This window comes from Cygnus atratus, chromosome 3, assembly GCF_013377495.2.
Source record: "Cygnus atratus isolate AKBS03 ecotype Queensland, Australia chromosome 3, CAtr_DNAZoo_HiC_assembly, whole genome shotgun sequence".
Classification (NCBI taxonomy): Eukaryota; Metazoa; Chordata; class Aves; order Anseriformes; family Anatidae; genus Cygnus; species Cygnus atratus.
The window spans coordinates 56,516,768-56,541,308 of NC_066364.1; the positions used below are offsets into that span (position 1 = coordinate 56,516,768).

At 38.5% G+C, this 24,541-nt stretch overlaps 1 protein-coding gene across 2 annotated transcripts in view; it reads left to right on the forward strand.

Moving 5' to 3' along the window:
* TRMT11 (tRNA methyltransferase 11 homolog) overlaps nucleotides 1-21,958 on the forward strand; it is a 30,461-nt gene extending 8,503 nt beyond the window's left edge. Inside the window, exons 8-13 of one of the 2 annotated variants that reach the window (XM_035538906.2) lie at nucleotides 2,084-2,164; nucleotides 2,795-2,959; nucleotides 4,342-4,414; nucleotides 5,107-5,238; nucleotides 9,134-9,254; nucleotides 16,668-21,958. In XM_035538906.2, the coding sequence (XP_035394799.1) occupies nucleotides 2,084-2,164; nucleotides 2,795-2,959; nucleotides 4,342-4,414; nucleotides 5,107-5,238; nucleotides 9,134-9,254; nucleotides 16,668-16,799 (704 nt within the window). In that variant the 3' untranslated portion in view covers nucleotides 16,800-21,958. The remainder of the gene's footprint in view (nucleotides 1-2,083; nucleotides 2,165-2,794; nucleotides 2,960-4,341; nucleotides 4,415-5,106; nucleotides 5,239-9,133; nucleotides 9,255-16,667) is intronic. The other variant, XM_035538908.2, reaches the window with a different exon arrangement.
* Nucleotides 21,959-24,541: the final 2,583 nt, after the last annotated feature.

The following is a 24,541-nucleotide window of genomic DNA, read 5'->3' on the forward strand; positions in this document are numbered from 1 at the left end:
TGCTTGTTGGAAGCAAACTGGTTTTGCTACATGAGCCAAACAAGTCTTCCAGATCAGTGTAATAGTGGACAAGTGGAATTTGTCATTGGAATGAAAAGTGCGTTTGACTAGGCTGATTTAAGAGACTTAATTCCTCCCCGGAGGTTTCTGGAGGAAGAAATCAAGTCTTTTGTCTGAATATTTTGTATTGTCCTGTTTGACAATTTGTTCTTGTTACCCCAGTAAGCCTATTGCTTGTACCTCGGGCAGATGTTTGTCCCTGGTTTCCCTTTTCCAATTCATGATGCTGTATAATTGCAAGTAACACAATTTTATTCTTCGACATCGTGGAGGAAAGTGATATGACCAGACCCTCATCCATGCTCAAGAGATAGGAAAAACAGACACTATCCAATAGAAAGGCATGAAGTTCTGTGCCATTGTCATTAGGTTAATAGCTGTCAGTGGATGCAATGGTTATCTGATTAACCCTTAACATACATCTGTTTAATATAGGATAGGTCAAAGGGCTGGCCCAGTTAGAATATTTGAGTGTCTATGTAAGTTTCTGTGAACAAAATTGAACTAGTATCAGCTGAGATTTAAAAGCTATAAGTTCATGCTTTCCTATCTCGTTTTTTTTTAATGTGATTAAAAATATTCTTAGATGGGCAAAGTACTTTCTTCTTACTTTTTTTATAGGACTGGGTGGTATGCCATACTTGGGGTCAGGGATAGCTAAATTTGTCTTGACCCTCTGGAGGTACTGCCCATCTGTTCTGAGGGATTACAGCCGAGAAGGGAAATGGGTGACTCCTATGGGGGTGAGTAACCTTGCTTTTCCCCAATCCATTTCACAAGAAAACAGATTTTTTTTTTTCTCCCTCACCTTCAGTTTTGGTAGTTTATTAGCATACAATGCAGGAATTTTCTAGTGCCCCATGTAGGACCTTTAGCCTGTACATGCAGAATGTGTTGTAGACTTGCTGGTGCTGAGTGGTTGGTGTGGGGCAATGCAGCTGCCTGAGATGCTCGTTTTCAGGCTGCCACTGAACGCAAGAATTCGTGTCATCGATGCAGGCAGCTTGCGTGCTCCTAGTGCTGGTGAGCTCTCTTCTTGCAGCAATTGTCCCCTTCGTTTTAGTGGGACTGCTTCTACCCATAAGCATATGGCATCAGTAATGTGGGGTTCACAGCCAAGTTCTTGGTTGCAGTACAGTTCTAAACTGTTCTGTTAGCTGTGTACTTTCTGATTAACAGCACAATTCTTTGATAATCTTCTGCCATCCATCCTTTTTTTTGTTTGGAAGTTGTTAAAGACTTAGTAGAGGTGCTCTTTTCTGGGGGCTATTCTGCAGTTGCCCAGTTTCAAGGGGAAACCACACATGCTTTTAGCAGTTTTTTTAATTAGAAATGCAGATCACAGTAGTAAATAACAAAAATAGTAAACAAACTTAGTTTTATTGCTAGATTAGTAAACTAATAAATGTGTTGACAAAATAGCAGCATACACAAAAAAAAAAGGCATCTCTTGCTCGTTGAGAGCTATATAAACAAGGAAACTTTTTTGATACTGGCATTTACAGTGGGGATATTTATATTTTTGAGGTTCTTTACCATTGCTCCCTAATAAGGGACTGACTGCCCACATACAAAACAAGCTTAATTTTTGGCATAGTTAAGGAGACTAACTTTGAGAATAGGTGCTGTAATATTGCCTTTTTTGGTGGTAGTTTCTCAGATTGTTTGCTAGAAGTGCTTATAAAATAGAATTAACAGTTTTGATTCTTGTAATGCTCAGAGGGTCTAATTGCTTTAAATACAGAAAACTACAAACAAACTCCTCAGAAAGTCACCAGAGATGAGTGGCATAGGAAGATCATGTATAACAGATCATGTATAATAATTTAGTATTAACATCTCTGATTTTAATTGTGTAGAGATTTTCACTGTTTTATAGTTGTATTTTATTTTTTTTCTTGGGTTTAGCTTTGAGTCTAGTGTTCTACTTCTGTAAACTCCTGACGCTCCTGAGGAAAAAATCCTAACACGGATGACATTCATAACAACAATTTACACCTTTCCCCTTTTGTGCACTTTATAGGTGGCCTCCTTATCTCCTCGGCACACTTTGGAGCATATGTGTGTGGTACTGATATAGACTACAACACAATCCATGGATTAGGTATGATACACACTTCTAAGCCATTGAGATCTTACTCTTTGGAATTTAAGAATTCTGATGATAGCATGTAGTGCATTTTAAAGCAACGTTAATTTTCACAGGATTAATTTGTTTGTGTGTAATTTTATTGATCAATTTACATGTGTCTTAGCTGAGCTATTCTGTTACTTTTTAAGCACTAAATATTTGAGAAAAGGAATAATGAAAACCAAAACAAAATTCAAAATAGTAATGACAATAGCTATGTGCTTTCTTATTCTGTGAAGTAGGAACCTTTTTACATAACCAAACCCAGCAAGCTTAGTCCCATTCTTACTTCTCTGAAAAACTGTTGTGCAAATTAGAATGATTTCCTGCATAGGATTATGACTGATGGATAGTGCTTCTCCAAAGATGATATTTAATAAACTAACATTTTAAAAAATGTGTTCTGTGACACCCTATACAGATGGTACAGTGGAACTATTTTTCATCTGTTTTCATTATGTCTTCTTAGTTACAAAGTTTATTTTATCACAAATACTTGTGTTGGTGAGTAGAGTAAGGCAGGAGATAAACTCTTGTTTTGTGTGACATGTATATGAAAAGTTTTGTTGTTGAGGATTCTTTTTTTTTTCCTTTCTCTCTCAGGCAAGGCAAGCAGAAAGAACCAGAAATGGAGAGGACCAGATGAAAATATCAGAGCTAATCTCCGACAGTACGGTTTAGAGAAGTATTACCTTGATGCCCTAGTTTCTGATTCTTCACGACCAGTATGGCGAAAAGGGATGCTGTTTGATGCAATCATTACAGATCGTAAGTTTGTTAATGTTTTTTGTTGCCTAATTACAATGACTAAAATATTATTGCCTAGGTATATTTATATGTATATTGATTTAATGTCTCGATGAGTTCTGCAGTTTCCTGCAGGATCTGTAGCTTCCATATTACAAAAAATGACCTTTGAATTCAACACTGTGGAAACTGGATCTGCATTTTGACATCTCTGCATTTATTTTAAGGATAGTTATAAATGTGTAACAAAGCTGGAGATAATGCTGTCTTCCATGGAGACAATATTATGACTGACAGTGAAAATCAATATGGCTGAAAATCATCCTTTGAATGTGTCTCATTCAGTAAAGGCATAACGTTACTGATGCATGGAGCCTTCTTACCAGAATGGTCTGTGTTGCTTTTAGGACTTGATCTGCAGCACACTAGAGTCTGATGGACTCTGAAGACTTATCTTAAGTACTTATTGGAGTGCTTCCAAAGAGAGAGTTTAATGCATTTACGATACACTTAACATCTGGAAGCACTAGGAGTTTGAAAGGATCCTCTGCTCTTCTAGAAACCTGTGTGCTTAACACCATTTGTCTTGCCTGAGAGGAGTAGAGGCTAAGGGAATAAATAGAAGACTTTGATAGAGTAATTTCTGATGTCTAGTACTGGGTCATACTATGATACATTCATATTAGTTAGGAATAGGGAGGGTGACTTTTCTCTGTGGGTTGCTCGTTGATTTGTATTTGGCCTGTTTGAAAATAAGACAATGCAGAATATTAACGTTACTTAGAACTGAATTTGGAAATTGTGTTGAAACTTCTGTATTTACAACATGGTGACATTAGTGCTTCCATGCTGAAATACTGAAATGAGTCTTACAAAAACAAATGTGTTGAATGTGAAATAAGCATGTTATGCTATCAGAAATTTGCAGAAACATGTAAGAAAAGCCACCTCTGGCTGCTCTTATCTGTATGAGAATTACCATTTGCAGAATGTGCTGGCAAGAAATTCCAATTATACAAAGTAGTTTTGAAAAAGATCAGCCAAGTGCTATAGCAGAGGTGTTTGCTTATGTCGAACAAGAGGATGGGATTATTTGTCACATGTTGAAAATGTAAGGATTATTTTTAATGAATAAAACTTAACAAAACAGAAAAGCATTTTCTGTATTGTAGATAACATCTAGTATGCTAGAAGCCTCTTACAGCTGAAAGGCTTTCTTTGAAACAGTTTTTAAGCAATTCTTTGGATCTTACCCTTACCGACTTTCTTTGTAATTTTTTTTTTCCTAAACGTTGTATAAGCCATAGATTATGCACTGTTTTATATGTATAGCATAATTGTATAATGTTATTTGGGCAAAGACTGAACTTCTCATCTCTGCACTATGCTTTCGCTTTGTATAGCACCATATGGTATCAGAGAAGCTACTCGCAGAACAGGTTCACAGAAGGAATCAGTTAAGTCAGCTGAAAGAAGGTAAGTAAGCTACTCTGTCTGACGTACAATATAAATGTCTTAATGGGAAGCCAGTCACAGTTTTAGAATCTTTATTTTTTCTTTGTTGACTGTCAGACCTTTAAAAAATGTTAATAATTAAAGAAGAAAGGCCCCTTTTGTTCTGTTTGCAAAACCAATGTGTCACTTCCTGAAATCCATTTTGGTTTTGTTTTACCTCCTTATAACTTGCATGCGTCCGGATTTCAAATCCTGCATCTCACCTCTGTGAACCAGCAATACCTTGTTTCCTATTCTCAATGTTCTCTTCAAGCCCTGCAAGTTGCAGAATCAGTTTAAAATGGAGTACCTCTATTTCAGCTTAACCTTCCCTCTTGGTTTTCCACTGCTCCTTTCTCTTCACAGATAACACATGGCTTCTCCGCTTACACAGCCTTTCTTGTCTTCTTTTACTCTAAATTGCCCTTAGGGAAGGTGCTATGCAAAATAACTATTTCCAACGTGCTTGTGTTTCAGTGATTTTCAGAAGTACTAAAAATGAGAGTAAATAGCCAGTAGGGGAGTTTGGGAAGTCTTATTCCTCAAAGTAGAAGTTGCACATTTCAATTTACCCAGGTCGTTTTGCAAATCTCAGGTAGTGCTACTCTTTTATAATTAAAAAATGCAGGCTTTACATGTGCTTTTATGTTTACACTTGTGATTTTTTTGTTTAGCACAGAAAATCACATCTTCATTTCATCGAACTATCATCTGAGCGATATCTTTTTTGACCTATTGAAGTTTGCAGCAGAATATCTGGTGATGGGAGGAAGATTAGTTTACTGGCTGCCGATATACAGGCCTGAGTATGTATCCTTGATTTCTGGTATGTAGCATGTCAGAATGGATGCTAAATTCTAACTGTGATTATTTGGGCATAATACAGCTGGAACTTCCATAGTGCTAGCACTGAAAAGTAATGCTCAGGCATCGTATTGTTAGAACTTTGTATGAGGGGAAGGGGATTTTGAAATAAGGTCTTTGAATGGAGATAATTCCTGTTTACCAAAAAGAAAAAGCCGTCACATCTCATTTTAAATGCATGTCCAATGGCTTGAGATTTAAGCTTAGAAAATTAGGCTTTTAAGGTGCAGATAGATTCCTAAGGTAGTTGTAGAAAGGCTCTTACTAATACGTGTTTGTATTAGAGTAGTTAGTAGGTGTGCATGACCAGGTCCTGTAAGAGAACATTCTTGGCTGTTTGGGGTTTGGCACCACTAATTTTAGCTTTCTTCTGAGTAATCGAAAGTCAAGTGACCGAGAGATGGCAGTGAGAGGCAAGAAGTACACTTCTTGCAGTACAGGGAAGCAGCCCTGTTAAGGACGAGAGAGGCCAGCAGAGACTGCAGGATGCTGTCTGCTCAGGACTGCAGCTTTGGATTGAGTTTAAGAGAAGAGACATCTGTTTGCGTACCTGAGTTTAGCATCTTTTAGATAAGTTTTGGGGTTTTTCTTGCTGTTATTGTTTTTCCTGAAAAACATTTTATAGTAAAGTGGGGAGATGATGTACAGTAACTGTCTCTGAGTATCTCCCAGATGTAGGTGTGTACTGAATGTAGCTTCTACACTGTCTTTATGTTCCTACGTATGGCCAAGCTATACTGATAAACGAAGTGGGTGTTGTCCCTAACTTCACCATGCAAAAAAGCCTTGTGACAGTCTTCTGTATAATTATCACATGCTGTTTTGAAAATTTGGAAAATGAAAGAAGCCGATTCTATTACATCAAATTTCTGTGTGCTCTTCAGTAACAGAAGAGTGTGCTTAATAGCTTGTGGTGTTTGTTTGTTTGTTTTTTAATGCTATAATTGATATTTTAGGCTTTTTTATATAATACTGTTCACAGGCAAAGCAGAGAGTGCCATTAACAGTGTTACACACATTGTTCAGAATGTCTTTCTACACATACTTTTAACCCTGATAGGATTCACAAGTACACACGGTCTTAGATTTCCATGTCAATGAACTCTGGAATTATTGTGTTTCTTCTGTTTGTCTAGATAACAGAGCTTTTTGTCTAGTCTTTGAACATTGGTAAGAGCATGCATCCTCTGTACAGCAGAATACAGCGTTTATCTTTAGATAACTATGAGCTACCCATTCTCGTTCTACTTTAGCTGCTGTTTTGGGACATCAGCTCTCTCAAACTCTAGTTGAATTGCCTCTTAAACAGTACATTTGTACATATAAGTATGAATTGACTTTATGCAATGAAGTTTGTAATATGGAAGTCACTGTATCAGCGCAGTATCATCATTTTATCGTAATTTCAGTTGTAAAGATGAACATGAGAAGCTGTTAAAACAAGAGTGTAGAGGAAAGATAAGCCACTAGCTACTAATTTATTGTGCTCTCAAATACGCTTAGGCAACACCTGCCATCAGGTTCATGTGGTATTTGAGATCCTGGTGTATTACCTTAAATTAAAAACAGATCTAAATTAAAATGGGTTTCTGTTAAAAGCACTGCTACTGTATTACTCTTTTGATAATGTTCTGAGTTTCACCTGGGAGTGCAGAAAGATATATATGCATTAATGCTAACAGACAAGGTTTTTTAACAAGCCGATAATGATCTCTCACTCTGCAAGATAGCATCTCACTCCAAAGTTTACTCTTTCAATCTGACATTGAAATCATTATTGTCTGAATTCTTTTAATTCCTTTGCAGCCAGGCTTTATTATGGTTATGAAGAGAAACTTTTACGATACTGTGGCGGAGTACCTACCTTTGTAAGAGTGACAGGCAGTTTGGTGGTAGTGGGTGCATCAAAAGTTTTGTATAGTAGAAAAAACAATTGAGAATTCATTTGATTCTCCCTTGTCAAAAGCATGTTCTGACTTGACCTAGCAGAAGTTATGCCTTGATTTTGGACACAAGAAGGGACTGAAAGCTTGTTTGGTTGTCTGGAAATTTTGGAACGATGCAGAGATGCAGTACTTTTAGTTTTTTATTTATGTACAAGTCCGTATTTGGATTGTTGTATTAATTTAACAGCTCACTATTGTCTTTAAATTAAGAAATGTCAAGATTTCCCTCAGCTCCTCGAGGGATCCTTTTATCGACTTGTGCTTTGTGAATTTGCAAGGCTGCTAAAGCTTCAGAACTAACGTTTTTATTCTCTTAAGAGAAAAGTTTGTGGCAGGATTTTGTGAAGAATGACTTTTTTTTCTTCTTTTCTACAAATACTTTGTCAGCAACTGAGCATCTGAAATTACTGTTAAATAATTGTAATACTAGAGCTTGCATGGAACTTATTCTACCAAATCCTGGGTTAGCATGGTTGTCCAATGAGTTCTTCGTTTTCCACCAGCTACTGTTAGCAAACTTAAAACTATGGTCCAGAGAAGTTCATATCACGGCCCTGTCTTGCCAGTAGAGCTAGATAAGTGGAATTTTATTTTTGTACTGCTTTTTTGGTTCTTTGGCATGGTCTTTTCAATGCATCTCTGGTTTGTGTGTCTAAATAGCCTTGCAGGTCTGCCAATTTGTGACTTGCCCGCTGTCATGCGCAAGCCTATGCCATACATACAGGACAATCCATTTTCAGTTATGTTGGATTTGACTTCTCTTTCACCTGTAACAACACATCTACTTGTTAAAGTGCAGAAAATCCACTTCTTTACAAGAAAAATACCAAGCGCCTCTGTTGTATCTTTTAAGTTCCAGTGACTGGTTCCAAAATTTAGTTCTGATTTTTTAATGTCTTACTTCTGTTGACCCCCAACCACAGGGGAATCATGTGAGCAAGCATTTTATATGAAATCCTAGTCACTGACAATACCCCATATACCATTTTCTGTATTATGTTACAGTAACTATTATAGGAGAGCTTATTACAAAAATGAGGACTACATGGCTGACTTACACTCCAGTATATCGGAATCATGTCACATCTCATTTTATATTATTAAGCTAGGTTAATAATCCAGTCTCATGCAAAGCTCTTAAATTTTAGATTCCTCTTTTCAGCATTTGGAGAAATAGAAGGAGGGAAATTCCCTTTTTCCACAGGGAAATAGTATGAGATGGAAGTCATTTAAAACACTGTAACTGCTTGGCTCTATAGACGAGGCTTAATTGCAAGCCATGTTGCTACCATCTGATGGTAAAAGCTAATTGATTTTTCTCCATTTAGAAAAAGTCTTCCATCATTTGACAAGACAATTACAATGTGATATATTTGCAGCAACATCTTCTGAACTCCAGGAATGTCATTGCTGTAGGAGCTGGTTTAGTATCATTTGGAATTCAAGTGTAATGGTCTCCTTTTAGGGAGGTGGAGTTAAGTCTCTTGTTGCTGCATCTTTATTTATGTTGACTGTGGAATCCTGTTTGTTTTTGTTTTAATCACAGCTCCCGATTGGATGGGTTGTTATTTCTGATTGGGCGAGATGTTTTCCCCTCGAAATGATACAGGCATGCATACGTTAACGTAACGTAAATACTTGTATAAAATATGGGTGGGGGCCTCTTTACAGTAACATTTCCATTTCTTCTACACATTTAATGTCACAAGGTGATTGGAATGTATGATTGGAAGAACTCTGAGCACCAATACCTGAGCTTCTGGTAACTTAATTTAAAATGCACAGCAACTTTCTAGTGTAAGCCATTTTGTGAAAAATCTGTGTGAATTTTGTTTCAGATGCAAGTGTTGCAGTTCATGAGCTTACACCTCTCTGAATGTTTTTCTTCCAGATATACAGAAGAGATCATTCCCCGCCACCCATGCCTGAAACTTATTAGCAACTGCGAGCAGATGCTTTCCAGCCACACGTCAAGGCGCCTGATAACCATGGAAAAGGTGAAAGAATACAAGGTAAGCTTGAATTCTTGATTATATTGTGTAAAGTGGTAGCTGTTGCATTCATGAAACGTTTGTGCTATTCAGTATTTGATCTTTGTTTCTCTCATACTTGAGTTTTTTATGACAGCTTTTGTAAAATTGTCACACATTTCTTCAGAGTAAATTGAGTAGTGATTTAAGGGACTCTACTGGTTTTGTTGTTTTCCTTTTTCTCCTCAGCTTCTGATAAACTTTTCGTCCTGAGCAAGCCCCTTAATAGCATGAAACTATGCTTGCTTATGGAAATTGCATACTCTTTTCTTGGAAAACTGAACTCTGTGAATCAGATCTATAGAGAAGTTTAGATGCCTAAATTCCCATTGATTCCAAAGTGTGATTTGGTGCCCAAGTAAGTACTAAATGCCAGATACTTTGTGGATCTGCCAGTACTGGTAAACCATATTCAAATGTTACTTCATTTTTAGAGTGATCTTTAAATCCACGAGGGACTAAACAATACAGCTTTTGGAAATAATATTGAATCTGTGACATAATTACAATGAAGCAAGGATTTTTTTGTTTAAATTTATCCTTGAGAGGGGACGTGCTAAGCTCTTTTCCGGAGTCCCTGAGAGTGGCAAATACTGCATTTAGGTCTGCTTTCTGCTCTTGCTGCCTCTCTTACCTGCTAAGACTGTTTAAAAAGATGCTAAACCAGTGTGAAGCAAAATCTTAATGAAAACACAAGCAAGAGGTGAGCAAATGTCTTACGTATATTCCTTTTCAGTTGGAAGAGCTATTTAAAATGACAAGAGACGCTGTCAGACTGCTGTGTCTGCATGGTGCTTGCAGAAATAACAAAGCAGGATTTCAGCACTGCGTTCATAATGCTAATGATGACTGAAATTGTCAAGCAACACCTGACTTTTTGTAAAACACTGTATGTGGAGTTCAGAGCCAGAGCTGCCAACTTTGTCAGTAGCAAACCACAAGGGTAAATTTTGACACTTTTTGGCATGCATGTCTCAGGGTGTCCATGGAGGTTTTCTGCAGGGATTTTTTTATACGCCAGCTGGTATGCGGCTGCCAGTGCTGTAGGATAGGATGTCCTAATTTTAAAAATATGTTCACCCTTCTGCGAATAAACTTTCATCATTTGTTATTCTTGTTTTGTGCATCACGTATTCTTCAGGACGTGCTTTGACAGGTTTGCGTCTGGAAGCACTTAGCTTTGAGCACCTGATGCTACTTGGCAGGCTTACTGCCTAGATAAAACTGTGCAGGTGCTTCTGCTGTGGACTCCAGATGTCTTTTTAGATAACTTAAAGATGCTAATCACTGTGTATCGTTTCTAATAACACAAAACTTGTACAAATAACAGTACACAGATTGACACCTTAACTACTGCCTGCTTGGTTTGGGGTCCTGTTGTTTGGCATCTAACTACTTGAAGATCTTCCCACCGCAGCTTCCCTTACCTGACATGCTTCATATTCTCTTGGTTCTCTAGGGCATATTTTTTCCTGTCTTAACGTCTCAAAAATCCTTTTGAGTTGGATGCTTATGACTCACAAGATATGATCATAAAATTCAGTATTTGGAGCTTTGGCAGTTTTTCCTATGAAAGAGTGGGTTATTCTGAATATACAGACATTTACATCTCAGACAGTTCCCATTTTCTTTAATAAACTGGTTTGTAACGAGAACTTACATGTTTCTTTTAGTTCAGCTTAGTGGAGTACTCACAAGTGACTAAGAAATTTTACAAATTATGTAATGCCATTATGCAGTCCTTCAGTTTTCCCAGTGTTTGCCACCAATAGTGAATTGCAAATTTCAAAGCAAATTCAGTTCCCTTATTAACACTAACTTCTTAACCGAAGACAAATTTGATCAGTTACAGAAGGTGAGATCGGTGGTGTAACTTGATAGTGCTTGTGATATAAAGGAATCCAAAGTGCGTGTAAAAAGTGAATACAAGTCTAGTTGAAATATTGATCTATAATTAATCATAAGCATGAAGATCATAAATATTAGATTAAAAACATCACAAAAGTAGGTAATATAAAGTTGGTATATAGCTGAGTGACTTGTAAGCATCCAGTGTGTTCTCTTGAAGTTTATAATGCAATCATGCTGACTGGAAAATATTTCTTACTGAACACAGTGTTGGTATGAATAGATTTTTCCACGTGTACACAAGATGAGCAGAACAGTTGCTTTTTCTTTTAACACTTTTGGACACCAGTGGTGATCATTAGTAACTCCCCCTCACACTCCATTCTTAAATTATAGCAATGATGATAATAAAGTACATGAAGGCAGTTGTTGTAGACGGCAGCTAGCAGTAGGCAGATGGTGACTTCTATTCTAAAACTCTGAAGAGCTAGAGAAACAAAGAACGAGTGGAATGGGAGAGGAGCAAAATGGAAATGGTATGAGGTAAGAACTCACTAGCCTGATGTGTTACTTCTTGTATAGGTATCAGTGGCCTTTCTGCTGGTATTAAATGGACATGGATCTCCTAAATATCTTTCTAAACCTGAAATAAAGCTTTCTAATTTATATTAAAGTGGGCAGGACTGTGTGAGTCTAGCCTCATTGAACTATGGAGAGAGGTTTTTCGGAGCAGTAAAAACACAAGTTCCAATCTCCAGAGACTAAACCATTCATATATAGGAACTGAAATACAGTGGTAGTGGAAGAATGAGGAGCTGTTGTGTTGGCTGAGTAGATTTGTGTTGTAATGTCTGTTGCCTGTAATCTTCTAGGAGTCCAGTCTTCTGCTTTAGGTCAGAGGGTGTTTGAACTAATTCTTCCACGCTGAGTCAAGTGAAAATATATCTTCCACTGTCCTGGCTTATTTTTCAAAAGCCTTTAAAAATATATGCATATAAGACTGAAAGATCTTCATCTCTATTATCTATATTTGAATTGTTACTTTTTAAAAAAAAAAAAATTAAATGTCAAATAACTGGTAAATAGTTAATCAGCAGGAAAATTGGAGTATAACAACTTACAACTTAACAAGCGTTATTATCACAAGCGTTCTTGGGAGTCCATATCTGGTGATCAACCAACTGTCTCAGAAAGGATGGACTTGTTAACGGTGTTTAACTGTAGGGTGACTTTGTGTTACCTTTCTTTACTACAGTGTGTCTAATTTTTTGTCTTCAGAGACTGTGGATTTCCCCATAATGTTTGTTTCAGCCATTGTAGAATTGCTTGTGTTTGTTTCATTCCTTGGCTGTCTGTCTTAAAGAAATAGACCGCATCTATTTGGCTAGTAAATGCTACCTAGTTTTAATGTTTCTCATTAGTACTTAAAAAAAATAAAATTATAAATAAATAAATAAATATATATATATATATATATATACACACATAAAAAAGGAGAGATCTGTAGTTGACAAGGGTTAAGAGAGACACCTAGAAATTACAGGGAGAGATGAAACACAAAATTTGACTGAAAAATGAAGTCTGTATGACTGCCCATGAAAAGGCCCTGGAGCGTTGGGCATGCAAATCCACAACACTGGATGTGTCCAGCATTTCCATGTCATGGGGTCACTCCAGAGTCTTTACTAGCATAGAACTTTTCCTACTGAATTTAGCCGTGTCTGTTCCTGGATGTGACACTGCATCTGTGATTTGGGAACTGCTCGGTGCTGTTTATAGCTGTATAACATTAGTACAAGTGGTTTTTGTAGCTACTGTTCAGCACCAGATGTAGAGCGGTAGGAAGCTGTGATAAGGCTAGGAAGATCTTTTAAACAAAAAATGAATGTGGGTTATTGCCTGAAGGCTGAAACAAGGTGTGCCAGATTCATAAAAATCTGTAAACTTGCACATAGTATCTGCAAAAACTTAAAGACAAAGCTTTCTTGTTATCTTCAAGCTCCGTCCTCTTTCTTCCACCTCTCGTTATTTATCAGGGACACGATACCTTTATTTTTTTAGTGTTGTCTTTAGAACAATTCAGTGTTAAGTTGAAAACACAAATCAGCAAAAGCAGTTTGGTAACATCTTCTTTGCAAGAGCTTTGTTGATTTTTCAGTTGTCACAGAAGTCATCGTAAAACATTTCAGAGCAGAAGTTTTATGTGATAACTGCTGTTTGCAATTAGTCTGCTGTTTTGAGAACTTGAATAATTCAAAGTGAGAACCAAGGATGATTTAAAAAGAATGACCAGTGGCTAATCAACATCTTCGGTTCTACAAATAAAGGAGGAAGGCTTTGTCTTGGTGGTAGGACCAGTAGGCTGGGGATGGAGCTGGCTTACTGCCAAGTAGGCTGATCATTGCTGATCAGTCTTGGCACGTGGCCTAAGGAAATGCTTTCTTGGGAGGTCTCAGTATGTTGTGCCAAATAACCAATTACAAACTTTATGCCTTGAAAACTATGCATACTTTTTTTTTTTCCAAAACAAATGTGGCAAAAGCTAGTCATCCCTAGATGCAGCGTCGTATCACAAGTAGTACTCCTGATTCTTCCAGTGTATCATGTTAAGAGGAGGAAAGGGGCTACATGTGTTAAAACACAGTTGTTCAACTCCGTTCCCCAAATTTAAACTTTAACACAAAAGGGGCGAGTGGAGAAGGGGCAGGTGAACGGAGAAACAAGTATGCTAACTGGGCTGGACTGTTAATGCACTCCAGGGAGTTGACAATGGTATGATCGATGGCTGAAACCATTCCCAGGATTTGGTCCAATGCTTTGTTCATTACTGTGTGCCATCCACGCTCTGTAAGAGATCTTCTCTAACTACAAAGCATTCCTGCCAGAAATTCAGAGTGCATGTTCTACCAGTTCATACTACTCAAATTAGAGCTCACGTGAGGGTGTTTGTCTGGTTTCCTTACTGAAATGAAATGGTGCTCGATGCCTAGGCAAATTCCAATCCAAATAGTCAGAATGCTTTTCTGAAGATGATTTTGATGTGTTTTTATCTTTGTGGAGCTGAATGCAGACTTTCCCTATTGCTCAGATTATACCTGTTTGGCTCCCCATGTAGATAGAAAATACCCTAACTTAGAATTTATTCAGAAATCACTAATCTCTGAAATCCAAGACTTCCTTTTACTTTGTTCAGTTCTCATATTCCCTGTAAAACTATTTTGATTAGTAAATGTCAACAGTGAGTGGCATCTGCAGATAATTTAGGGTTTCTTATTTTCTTTTCCTTTTTTAAGAAGTCATTCCCAATCCATTCTTTTTCTTTAAAACCATTAACATCTTTATTGGGCAGTCATGTCTGTGTAAGGAGGAGATAGGGAATGGAAGCTCTTAAGCTGGAATTATGATGTGGGCCAGGAGCTTTCTTTGTAAACTATTCCAAGAAACCAGTGCCTGACTGCAGATTTCCTCTCATCTAGCAAGCAAAGATTTGCATAGCTTTTGATGAAGCCTGGATTTACAAAACGGATTGTGCTGTGGTGTGAAGCACCAAGGGTGTTTCCATCTGATGAATGCAGATGCTCCTCTTGAAGTTTCTTCTCTTACAAATATCCTCTCTTTGTCCTCACCAGCCTGGGGGTAGAGGGAGTTAGTTCATTTCTTCCTTCTTCCCTTCACCCTGAATCAGCAGTTTGTTACTTAAGAAATCAAGATGAATGGAGTACAGATGTGTGACCTCTTAGAGGTTATAGGGATTAACTTTTATGTTAAAATACTGTTGACCTGTATATCGTTACCTTTCAGGGTCAAATATCCCATCCATTTCTTAAAATAATTTCTTAAAATAACTGAATTAAGTAAAATCATCATGAAAACACTTCCCAGAGGTATGAAAATCCATCACACGCTTTGGTCAAAGAGGGTTTACTGGCCTGTAAATTCAGGTGAAAAACAAGTGCTCTTTTCCTCAGCGTGGTACTGTATAGGAGACCTGGACAAGTGGCTACAGGCTGACTGTAAGAGGAAAGTGTCTTAAGTCCTCCTTGTTTCCTGTCTCCCAGTAGTAATTTTTTTTTTTCATGGACACATTAAAAGGCATTGATTATGACCCTGAGAATGGTCTTAGAGATGCCTGTCTCTCACAGGTGACCAGAAGACAATAGTACAGTGTCTGGAGTGGCTTTTCTGTTCATTTAAACCAGTGGCATTCCGCTGGTATCTGAGCTAGGATAGCAGATGGGAACTGCTTCATAAGAGTAGCTCATTGTGTCCAGAAGAGGGCACTTGTACACGCACACAAATGTCTTGAAGTGTTGAAAAATCTTTGTCTTACAGCCTTAGGATGCATTTTAAGGTACCCAAAGCAAGACATGGTGTTGATCCTGCTAGGTGAAAGCCCAGAAGGGCTGCAAAAAAAATAGCGGAAGGGGGGAATGTCCACTAGAATTTAGTTCATTTAGTGTTGGTAGCATTTGGTAATGTATGAAAATACTGACTTAAATCTACTTCCATGTTACTGCTGCTACTTGTGCTAAGGCATTCTAGAGTAACGTTTGTTTTTTTTTAATATGAATGAATAACCCTGAACTGCATACTGAAGTAATGAACCAATTTGTATGCTGAAGCATTGCTTAAAAAATTTACAGTAAACCATGAGGATGCATTAAGAAGAAACATTTAGTAGAAAAGAAGTTTAGTTCTGTTGTGTGCTTGTTTTTATTTTCTATTTGCACACTTCAGTTGTGCTTGTGAGGCTGTTTATCTCTGTTTTATCTTGGCATTGTGATAAACTGCCGTCAACCGTAAGTGTTAAACTGTTTTGAAAGTTGCCATCAGTTTTTAGCGCTCAGAAAAAAGTTGGTGTATTGTTTATTTTAGAGTATTGATAAACATCATTTGACAAGTATCTTGATTGTGTAAAGCTACAGTACGTGATGAACTAAAGATTTATATGTAGTGGCCCATATAATGGGCCAATTTTCTAAACTGTTTTCTTGGCTAATGTCATGTGTAGGGATTTACTATGTCAATTTTAATTTTCAGAAGTACGTGCATTCTGTACAAGAAAAAAATCCTCTGATAGCTCTTCAGTTTCTGTATGAACTCTCTTTAATCATTCGTATTCCCCTTCCATTTCTATCTGCTTTCCACAAAATGAGTGATTGAATTCTCCAGGTGGTATTTTTTCAGGAAACTATTCTTTATATTTCTGTTTATAAAAGTTTGTGTGGCATAGTACTCTGCTCTCATTCATTCATGCAAGGGTTGAATGTTTTTTTTTGCTTTGTTTGCTTACAGCTTGTTTTTGATCAATGCCAATGTTAAATGTTAAGACTTTTCAGTAGGATGTATGTGTTCTTGTTAATCTGAATGAAAACTTCAGCGTTGTATTTTTTGCATTGTTGAATGGTTTAAATGTTTGCCATTAAATTTTAAATAATACTTTACTTTTGCTTGTAATCATCTGAAAAAGTCTGAAGGAAAAACAATGGCAATGCACGCTGAACAGACTGCCATAAAAACTAACACTTGCATTTTGATGCCATGCAGGATCAAGATCAGAATTCTTACTTGTTGGATGATCAATACATGCCGTACAGGGGACACAATTCTTTTCGTGAGAAGTATTTCAGTGGTGTGACAAAGAGAATTGCCAAGGAAGAAAAAGACAACCAGAAGTAAAATACAATATAAACAGATTAAAAAATGAGGAAAGAATGAAGATTGTGTTTCTTTGTAAGGACATCTGGATATGAACATTCATTTGGATGCTTCAGAAAAATAAATACTGCTTTTAATTTTAAAGCAAGATGAAGCCCACAACACAGGTTGAGAGCAGTTCTTTTTAATTAGCTTTGTTTATAGCAGATTTTATTGTACAAGTTTTTCTGAGTCTTATTTAATTTATATTTGTACTTTCAAGTTATAATGATGATTGACTAAAACCATTATTATTGTTCTTCCACCATTAACATTTACAAAAAGTAGTAGTATTACTTGGCTTCTTAAACTGTGAACATCTGGCTGTTTTAGAAACACGTGGTGGTGATCAAGGATTGCTTATTGTGAAGATCATTTTCTTTTTTTTTTCTAAATGATATACAGTAAAACAGAAAAGTTTGTTGTGAGTTTTTATTTTTAATTGTTGTATGCAGTAACTGTCCATATGTGTTCTGATTTGCTCTGGCTGAGTCCAGCAGTGTTTAAAAAAAAAACAAAACAAAGAAACAGATGTGTGCACACGCGTGTGCACACAGGCACACACGACTCTGTGACCTGACAAACTCTGGAGAGCCTATTAAACCCTATGAAGCCTGTCCACATCTGAAGCTCATCTGTACCTTGGATTTGCTCTTGCATTCCTAAACCTTGACTCTTGGTCAAGCCAACTGTCTGCAATTTTTGGTTCAGAAACTGATAGTTAAAGCAGTAACAACAGCATAAAATCAGTAATGGTTCCCTAATGGTATTAAGCCTAATCAAATCTTTGAAATTGAAGATGTAGTTGTTAAAGGGAAAACTTTGCTGAATCTGTACCATGTCCGTCATGAAAATACCTCATTTGAAAACCACTAAGCCCATTAATTCAGGATGTTAATGGTTCTTCTCGTTTTGGTGGTCAAATATGGCCAAATACTCTTCAGCAGGGCCTTGGTGAATGTATCTGCTAGCTCCAGCCAGGGAAAGCCTCACTTCTTAATTTGCTGCAAGCTACTGACTGTGGCCACATTATGATCTTTGTAGATTATAATCTTTAAGAGTCTCTCCAAAAACCCAGTCATACCTAGGCAAGTATGAATCGTTGTGTATCTGGTTGAGTTCATTAATTCAATTTGCTCTTCTCTGTGTTGTGGTCCTCAGCTGCAACAGCGAGAGCTCAAATATTCGATGACAACTTTTGTCTGACCTTCTGGATCTAATCTGTGGTGTTTTAGGTAGTTCTGAAATAGCGATTTATTTTCTCTGTTTCCATTATAAATCACTTTGTTTTGAGACTCTTAATGTCAGCCATCTAAGAATTGTTCGGGGCTAAACTTGGAGCAAGATCAAAGCTCAGAAAATTTTTCAAAAGCAGAATTTGAATCGATCACTTTCAAATATTACATCAAAAAATAACTGCTTCTGAAAATCTGTCTTCATGTAACTTCTGACTTCAATTTTAGCATTACAATTTGGCATTCAGTCTTTATTACTTTACAAATTAAAATTACTTTCTGTTCTTCAGAGGCAAGGAATTTTTGTAGATGGATTTATTATGCATTTATAACTTCACTTTTGTAAAAGTTACTCTACATAGACATGATCTAAATGGTTATACAAGATGTAAGGTAGTGGCAAATTTGGCCCTGTCTATTAAAAGAGAATGATTTAGTTTATTTCTCCTCTTCTTGGTCCAATTTTTAGTCTATTCAGCAGTGGTGGTGCGGCCTCTGTTTAGCAGTTCATACATAACGGCTCTATCGTTACTGAAGAATACCCTTTTGAACAGAAGCTGGGAGTGTGTTTGGGGTACTACATAAACACCCACTAATCAAAAAGAGTTTAGAATTGAAATCAGATGTTCCAGCTCTGCTGATCCCCAACATTAAAGCCATCACTTGGAAATATTTCTGATCCCTAAACTTCTCCTCATTTAACGTGCGTGCTCCAGACAATTGTGTGCGCAGGCTTGCCGAGCAGAGGCGTTTGTAGCTGCAGAGCCGTGACACAGCCCTCGCGCTGCCTCTAGCAGAGGACTGACAAGCGGGTGAGTTATCCTTTCGACAGGACTTGGCCACCGGTGGCCGCGGTTCCTGGCGCGTTCCCTCGATCAGGTTCCATTCAGTCTCTCTCCGTGAAGTTCCAGCTTCTTGTCCCTGGCAGGGAGGGTCAGTTCGGGAGCCCGCGCTGAACTCATTCCGTTGTCATTCTCTCCTTTGGGGTGGTTTGGTGCCATTTTCCAGTTTTGAAAAATAAACGTTATTTTTGGAGTGCCTTGTTGTGCTGGAGCAAATTGGAGGGAGGGAAGAGCTGAAAGCGGCTGCAAGGTCATACGGGGAGAGGCCCTCTCTTGCTGTAGGAAGCGTTTTGTTGAGTCAACAAAGGGAAAGGGTCCCTGTCTCTTCACAGAATCCCATTGCTTGGAGGTGGTGTTTCTGGCTGCAAAGCCTCCCATGTATCTACAGGAAAAGTAGCAGAAAAGCAGTGGAAGTAGATTTCGTCTACGTTAATTCTGTGCCCTGCCTGCTTATCTCTCTCTAATATTTTTTTGTCAATTACTGGCCAATTTGAACAGGTTTGACAGAAGATCAAGGTTTAATGGGGTCTTGCAGATAAGAAGAATCTACTTTTTTTTTTTTTTTTTTTTTAATGAGCAGAAGCGTTGAAGAAAAAGACCTAGTTAATTATCTCTTCCAAGAAGAAAGGCTGAAATAAGAGTTCAGCTCTCGTTCAACATCAGAGAACTTGCATGGTAACAAGATCTTGAGACAAGAATGCCAACAACCATTTTTGTTCCTGCTGCCACAAACAGTGCTGATCCTGCTGCTACTTGAACGTCTCTTTAAAACTAAAAGACCCAAATAAAAGCATGCAAAGAACTTTTTTTTGGAGGAACGTGAAGGCCTACTCATGCTATGACATGACACCACCTCGCAAAGGCTGAGACTCAGTGGTTTCCTATCATCGCTCTGATGAAAGGAGTCAAGCAGATGTACCAGCTTGCTGAACATCTCAGGGAAAGAGCAGTCCTCCCTTTAAACCAGCCTAAGAAACCCGTGTCTGTTGTTAGGACATCTAGAGCTCGGTCTCCGCTAGCAGAGCAAGCCTCTTGTTTCCACAGGATGTGCACTGGGCGTTGTGCTGGTACCACGCACTACAGCAACTTCCACTCGCTGGGTAGGGGCACTTGAGCTCTTGAAGGCAGCTTTTGGTGGAGCCTTCCTTCCTCTTTACTTTTTCAACAGGGCAGGTAGGCTGTGTAGTCCTTAATTGTTTGGCCTCTCTTCTCCTTTTTCCACTAGCCTCATGTGCAGTATTTTAGCTCAGAGCTGTGACTTACAAGAGGGTCATTTGTACCCGTACATGTGGAAGTTGGCAGAAGGCAGCCAAATTTTTCTGAGTTCTCAGTCAAGGCTCACCTGTCCAAAAATACTGAAAAACACTGCTAAGAAGATAGGCTTTCTCTCAGGCTGTACTGATACACCAGTTAACTGCAGAGCTGTTAACAGGCTGAAGCACCGTAATAATTCTGAATCTTCTCTTCCATCAGTACTTTTTAAGGTCTCTTTGTTAATGGTTACTTCCACCATCCCCAGAAGAGCTTCACAGCCTCTGGGCCACCATCCAGAGAAGGTGACCCTGTGACTTCGCACTGTCCTCCGGCCACCAGTCTTCCAGAGACGAAGATGTCCTCTGGGAGAGGGCAAGACTGGAGCAGATGACCCGCAGGGGTTACCAGTTTCCCTGTCAGAGCGCAAGCAGCTCTGGGGTTAGCTGCTGGGAGACTGATAAAGGCTCCAAAAAGCAAAGGCTGGCTCAGCTCCCGTCACCACCACGTTTCTCTTTTCTGACTCTTCTTTCCACCCCTTCACTGAAGCTGAGAAGAAAACTTAAAAACATTCTTTCTTTGCTGTTTAGTTTGGTCTGCAGTCTAAACTGAGGTCCAGAGTTGAACAAGGCTGTCTTTTCAGTTTGGAAATTCCTTCCTCGCTCCTAAAAAGAACAGAGTTTTGGGTAATCAGGAGAAGGAAGGGGCCAGTATCCCTTTCTCTTTTGTCTGCTATTTGGAAAAAATATTTTTTTAACCGCATTTGCATATGCTGCTGATTTTGGTCATCGCATCATTTAAAACAACTAAATGTATATCACCTGCCTCTATGCTGCCCTTTTAAATATATTTCTCTGGTGTTCTTTTGTTGGCTTCTTGGATTGTAAAAATCTCTGTTTATGTATGTATGCTCACAACCATTTTCATTATGGGTGTCTATCATTGTTGCTGCTATTCTGTACAGTCTCTAATCAGTTACAGCTTTCCTGAGCCTACGGATGTGGAGGATACCTCTCAAAAGAGACGTCAGCTCTCTTTCAGCTAAAAAGTCTAATCAAACTCAAGGTCCTGGAGAAATGACAAGCTGCCTGGCTAGACTAACGGTATTGGACCTCAAGACAAGTTTGCCACGTTAGATCTTTTTAAATTCTTATATGTCAATTAAAATGAGGTAAGCAGCCAAAAAATAAAATCTATTGATGGTAGATCTTATTGTCTTCATTGCCACTGTTGTGATTTTAGGTATGTCTCAGTAAGATGCCTGGGAGATACATTACAGATTTCTGACAAACCGCAGCAGACTTAGGCACAGGAGGCTTCCCGCATGTCAGGTTTGACAAGGAGTATTTTCAGTACAAATGGTTAGGAACAGGACATTTTGTTTTATTTAAAATTCCACAAAAGTTGTTTTTTTAATTCAGTTTTGGGGTGCGGGATGAAGAGATTATTTTGTACAAGGAAACAATGATTGCCAATAATCATCTAGGAATCTAATTGAAAATGTCTGTTGCATTAAATAAAATGGTTAAAATAAACAATCTTCCCTTCTAATGATATCAAAGCAGTGTTATATTTTTAATTTTAATTCTTTCTTTTCTGGTTTAATTCTTTCCAAAACTAAGTTTTGTTTAAAATATTTTTTCAAGCTTTTATTTCAATGCAAATGTCATTTACTGTATAAAATTTGAATTTAAAATTTGTTGTTCATGGATTCATTCTAATAAATTTAATAACTAATACAGTGCAAAATAGCCAGTCATGTTACTGTATGTTATGGGATTATTAATAAATTCTAAATAAACAGATAACTCTTAACAATCTCATCTGCACAAGGAGATACCATTTGCAAAATTGTTATATAGCAATTAATCATAATGCTTCCTTCTATAAAAAGTCTGCCCCAAAAGATGTGATGTCTCTGAGTGATGACCGAGGATGGGTATTTAATGCCAGGACTGGACATCTGACAAGTCTGCTTGCTTTATCCTGAGACCGATAACAGAGATTTCCACCGTAGACTGGGAGTTATGCTGATGACTGCATTTTGGAGCAAGACTAATCCTTGGTCTTTTTTCTGTTGTGTGCAGCACAAGGAGAAACACAAGGGCATAATTTCAGTACAGGATAAATTTAGGTGTGAAAGTTCTTAACAACTGATAGGGAAGGTTCATTTAAATAATGCGTTTCGGTTTTTTTCAGCTAGAGGTGAAACATAACTTTTGTTTATGTGGACAAAATCTGGTGAGCAGTTGGATCTATTCAATTGGAATGACAGCTCCTTCCGCCCAGGCAGTCTTCTCCACAGAGCTGTGGTTCTGCTCTCTGGGCGGCTGTGTGTGATGGGGCAGGATGATGCCTCTTTGGCTGCAGTTTGTGCTTTATAAATTGCTCTTGCAGAGGTGTATGTGCACCTGTGGGCTGGTGGTGGTTGCTGGAAAGCAGCTTATTCAGCAACAAGATGAATGTCCTCAGCCCCATAACTTCAAGGGGTTGGTGCAGACAGTGTTTGGTGCCTGGGTTTTGCTTGCCTGAATGATGGCACCGTACAGCAGTGGGCAAATATCCACAAGCTCCCAAATACTGCATACGTTTGCTCTGCCTTGTATTTCTGGTGCTCTCTGGGGCAATATGACCAGCTGCAGCTTGAATTTGATAAACTACTGCTGTTTGCTGCAGGGAGTGACCTGCCAAAAACCCGCAGAGTCCCTGTGCCCACGGGGTGAGGGAGGTGGGACCTCCCAGCTGACCTTCCTCCTTGTAAAACAAGGCAAATGTCCACCTCTAAAAAATAAATTATATAATAATAAGAGAATAGCATTTCTAGCCTTATGTAAAGATGGCAAAGACAACAAAGATATGGCATTTTTTTTTAATTAAATATGGGTTTTCTTTTTTTTTTTTTTAACATTTTTACTCTAAAGGCAAACCAAAGCGTGTTTGTGCCAAGAACTGTTACACCCCTCCCCCCTTTCTCTCTCTCTCTCTCTCTTTTTTTTTTTAATTGTATTTTTATATGCTTGGCAGAATTAATGATGAAAATCTTTCCAGCTGTGACTTTGCCAGAATCCTTTTCTGAAGCTCCTACTAATTTGGATTAAAACTGGATGGATGAAAGCCTCAAACAGCAAATCCTGGCAGTAGATCTGCTGAGGCCCCACAGCATAGACTTCTCCAACTGTTCTTATCTTCTGAGGCAAAAAAAAAAAAAAAAGGGGGGGGGGAAAACAAGCAAACATAATTTTGCAATTACACAGTTGTTAGCGCTCCCTGCGCCTTCCCCCTTTGGGGGCCACGGTGTACTCGCATGGGGCTCTGCAGTGAGGCCCTCCGCAAGGCCGGGCTCTGAGGTTGTGAGGGCAGGGTGGAGGTGGAGGCCATCAAGGCTCTCCTGTGCCAGCTGCACCAGGACGCAATGCCGGGCCTGCGTTTCAGGAGGCTCGCCGCACTGAGGGCTGCCTGTCTGACATGGCGAAGGCACCAAGTTCCCCACTGGAGCTGGCATCGTTCTTTTGCTCCGTCCAGGCCTTCTGACCGTGCAGGCAGCAGCTGCAAGCTCTCCTCCTGCAACGAACGATTAAATTAATTTCTTCAAATTGGACAGATCAATCTCTGGCACACGGCCCGTGCTCTTTCCCCTCCTGCCTCTCTCCAGGAGAGCTTTCTGGAACCTTGTGTGCTTACCAAGACCTTGCTCGCTGTGTTTCTCTCTCCACAGCCATGCAAGAGACAAGGCAGTGCCCTAAATCCAGTGACAATGGCAGCCTGTTCTGGTGGCCTTGTAAGAGGATGCCCACTCCACCTTTCTGCTATTATGAGTAGAGAACGTCATTCAGGATAATTTATCCTCCTAACAAAATCTGTAGGAAGCTGCTACCTTCAGACCATGTCCCTGAAAACTTCTGCCACAGTTCCTGTTTATAGTCTTAGTGCATAAACAGGGCATGAATTTGGGCACCCTTCATTTTAAAGATACTTTATTTAATCATCTTCTAATTATCAACAATCAGCAGGTGTGGAATCCCAGTTTTGAAATAAAAACGCGTATTTTAACAAGTTGCTTTGTTTTTCCATTAGATTCTAACTCTTAGGCTGGTGCATTAGAATCTAAGCGCACACAACGTAAGCTACAAGGAGCACACATTTTTGTGTGAACAGCTCTTACTGTATTCAGTGGTAATAATGCTTACCTATCAGAGAAGAGACTTTAGGTAAAAGATAGCATAGAAGTTCCTTGGTGACATTAAGGTCTATGTGAACCTTACAGTGAGAATCGATTGAAATGAAATACCTGAAAAACCTTTGAACAAAATAACCTAATCAATTAAGAGTTTTATACAATTCTAGTTGAATTTGATTAAAGTTTTTAATTCATTCAACCCTTCAAGAACAACAAGAG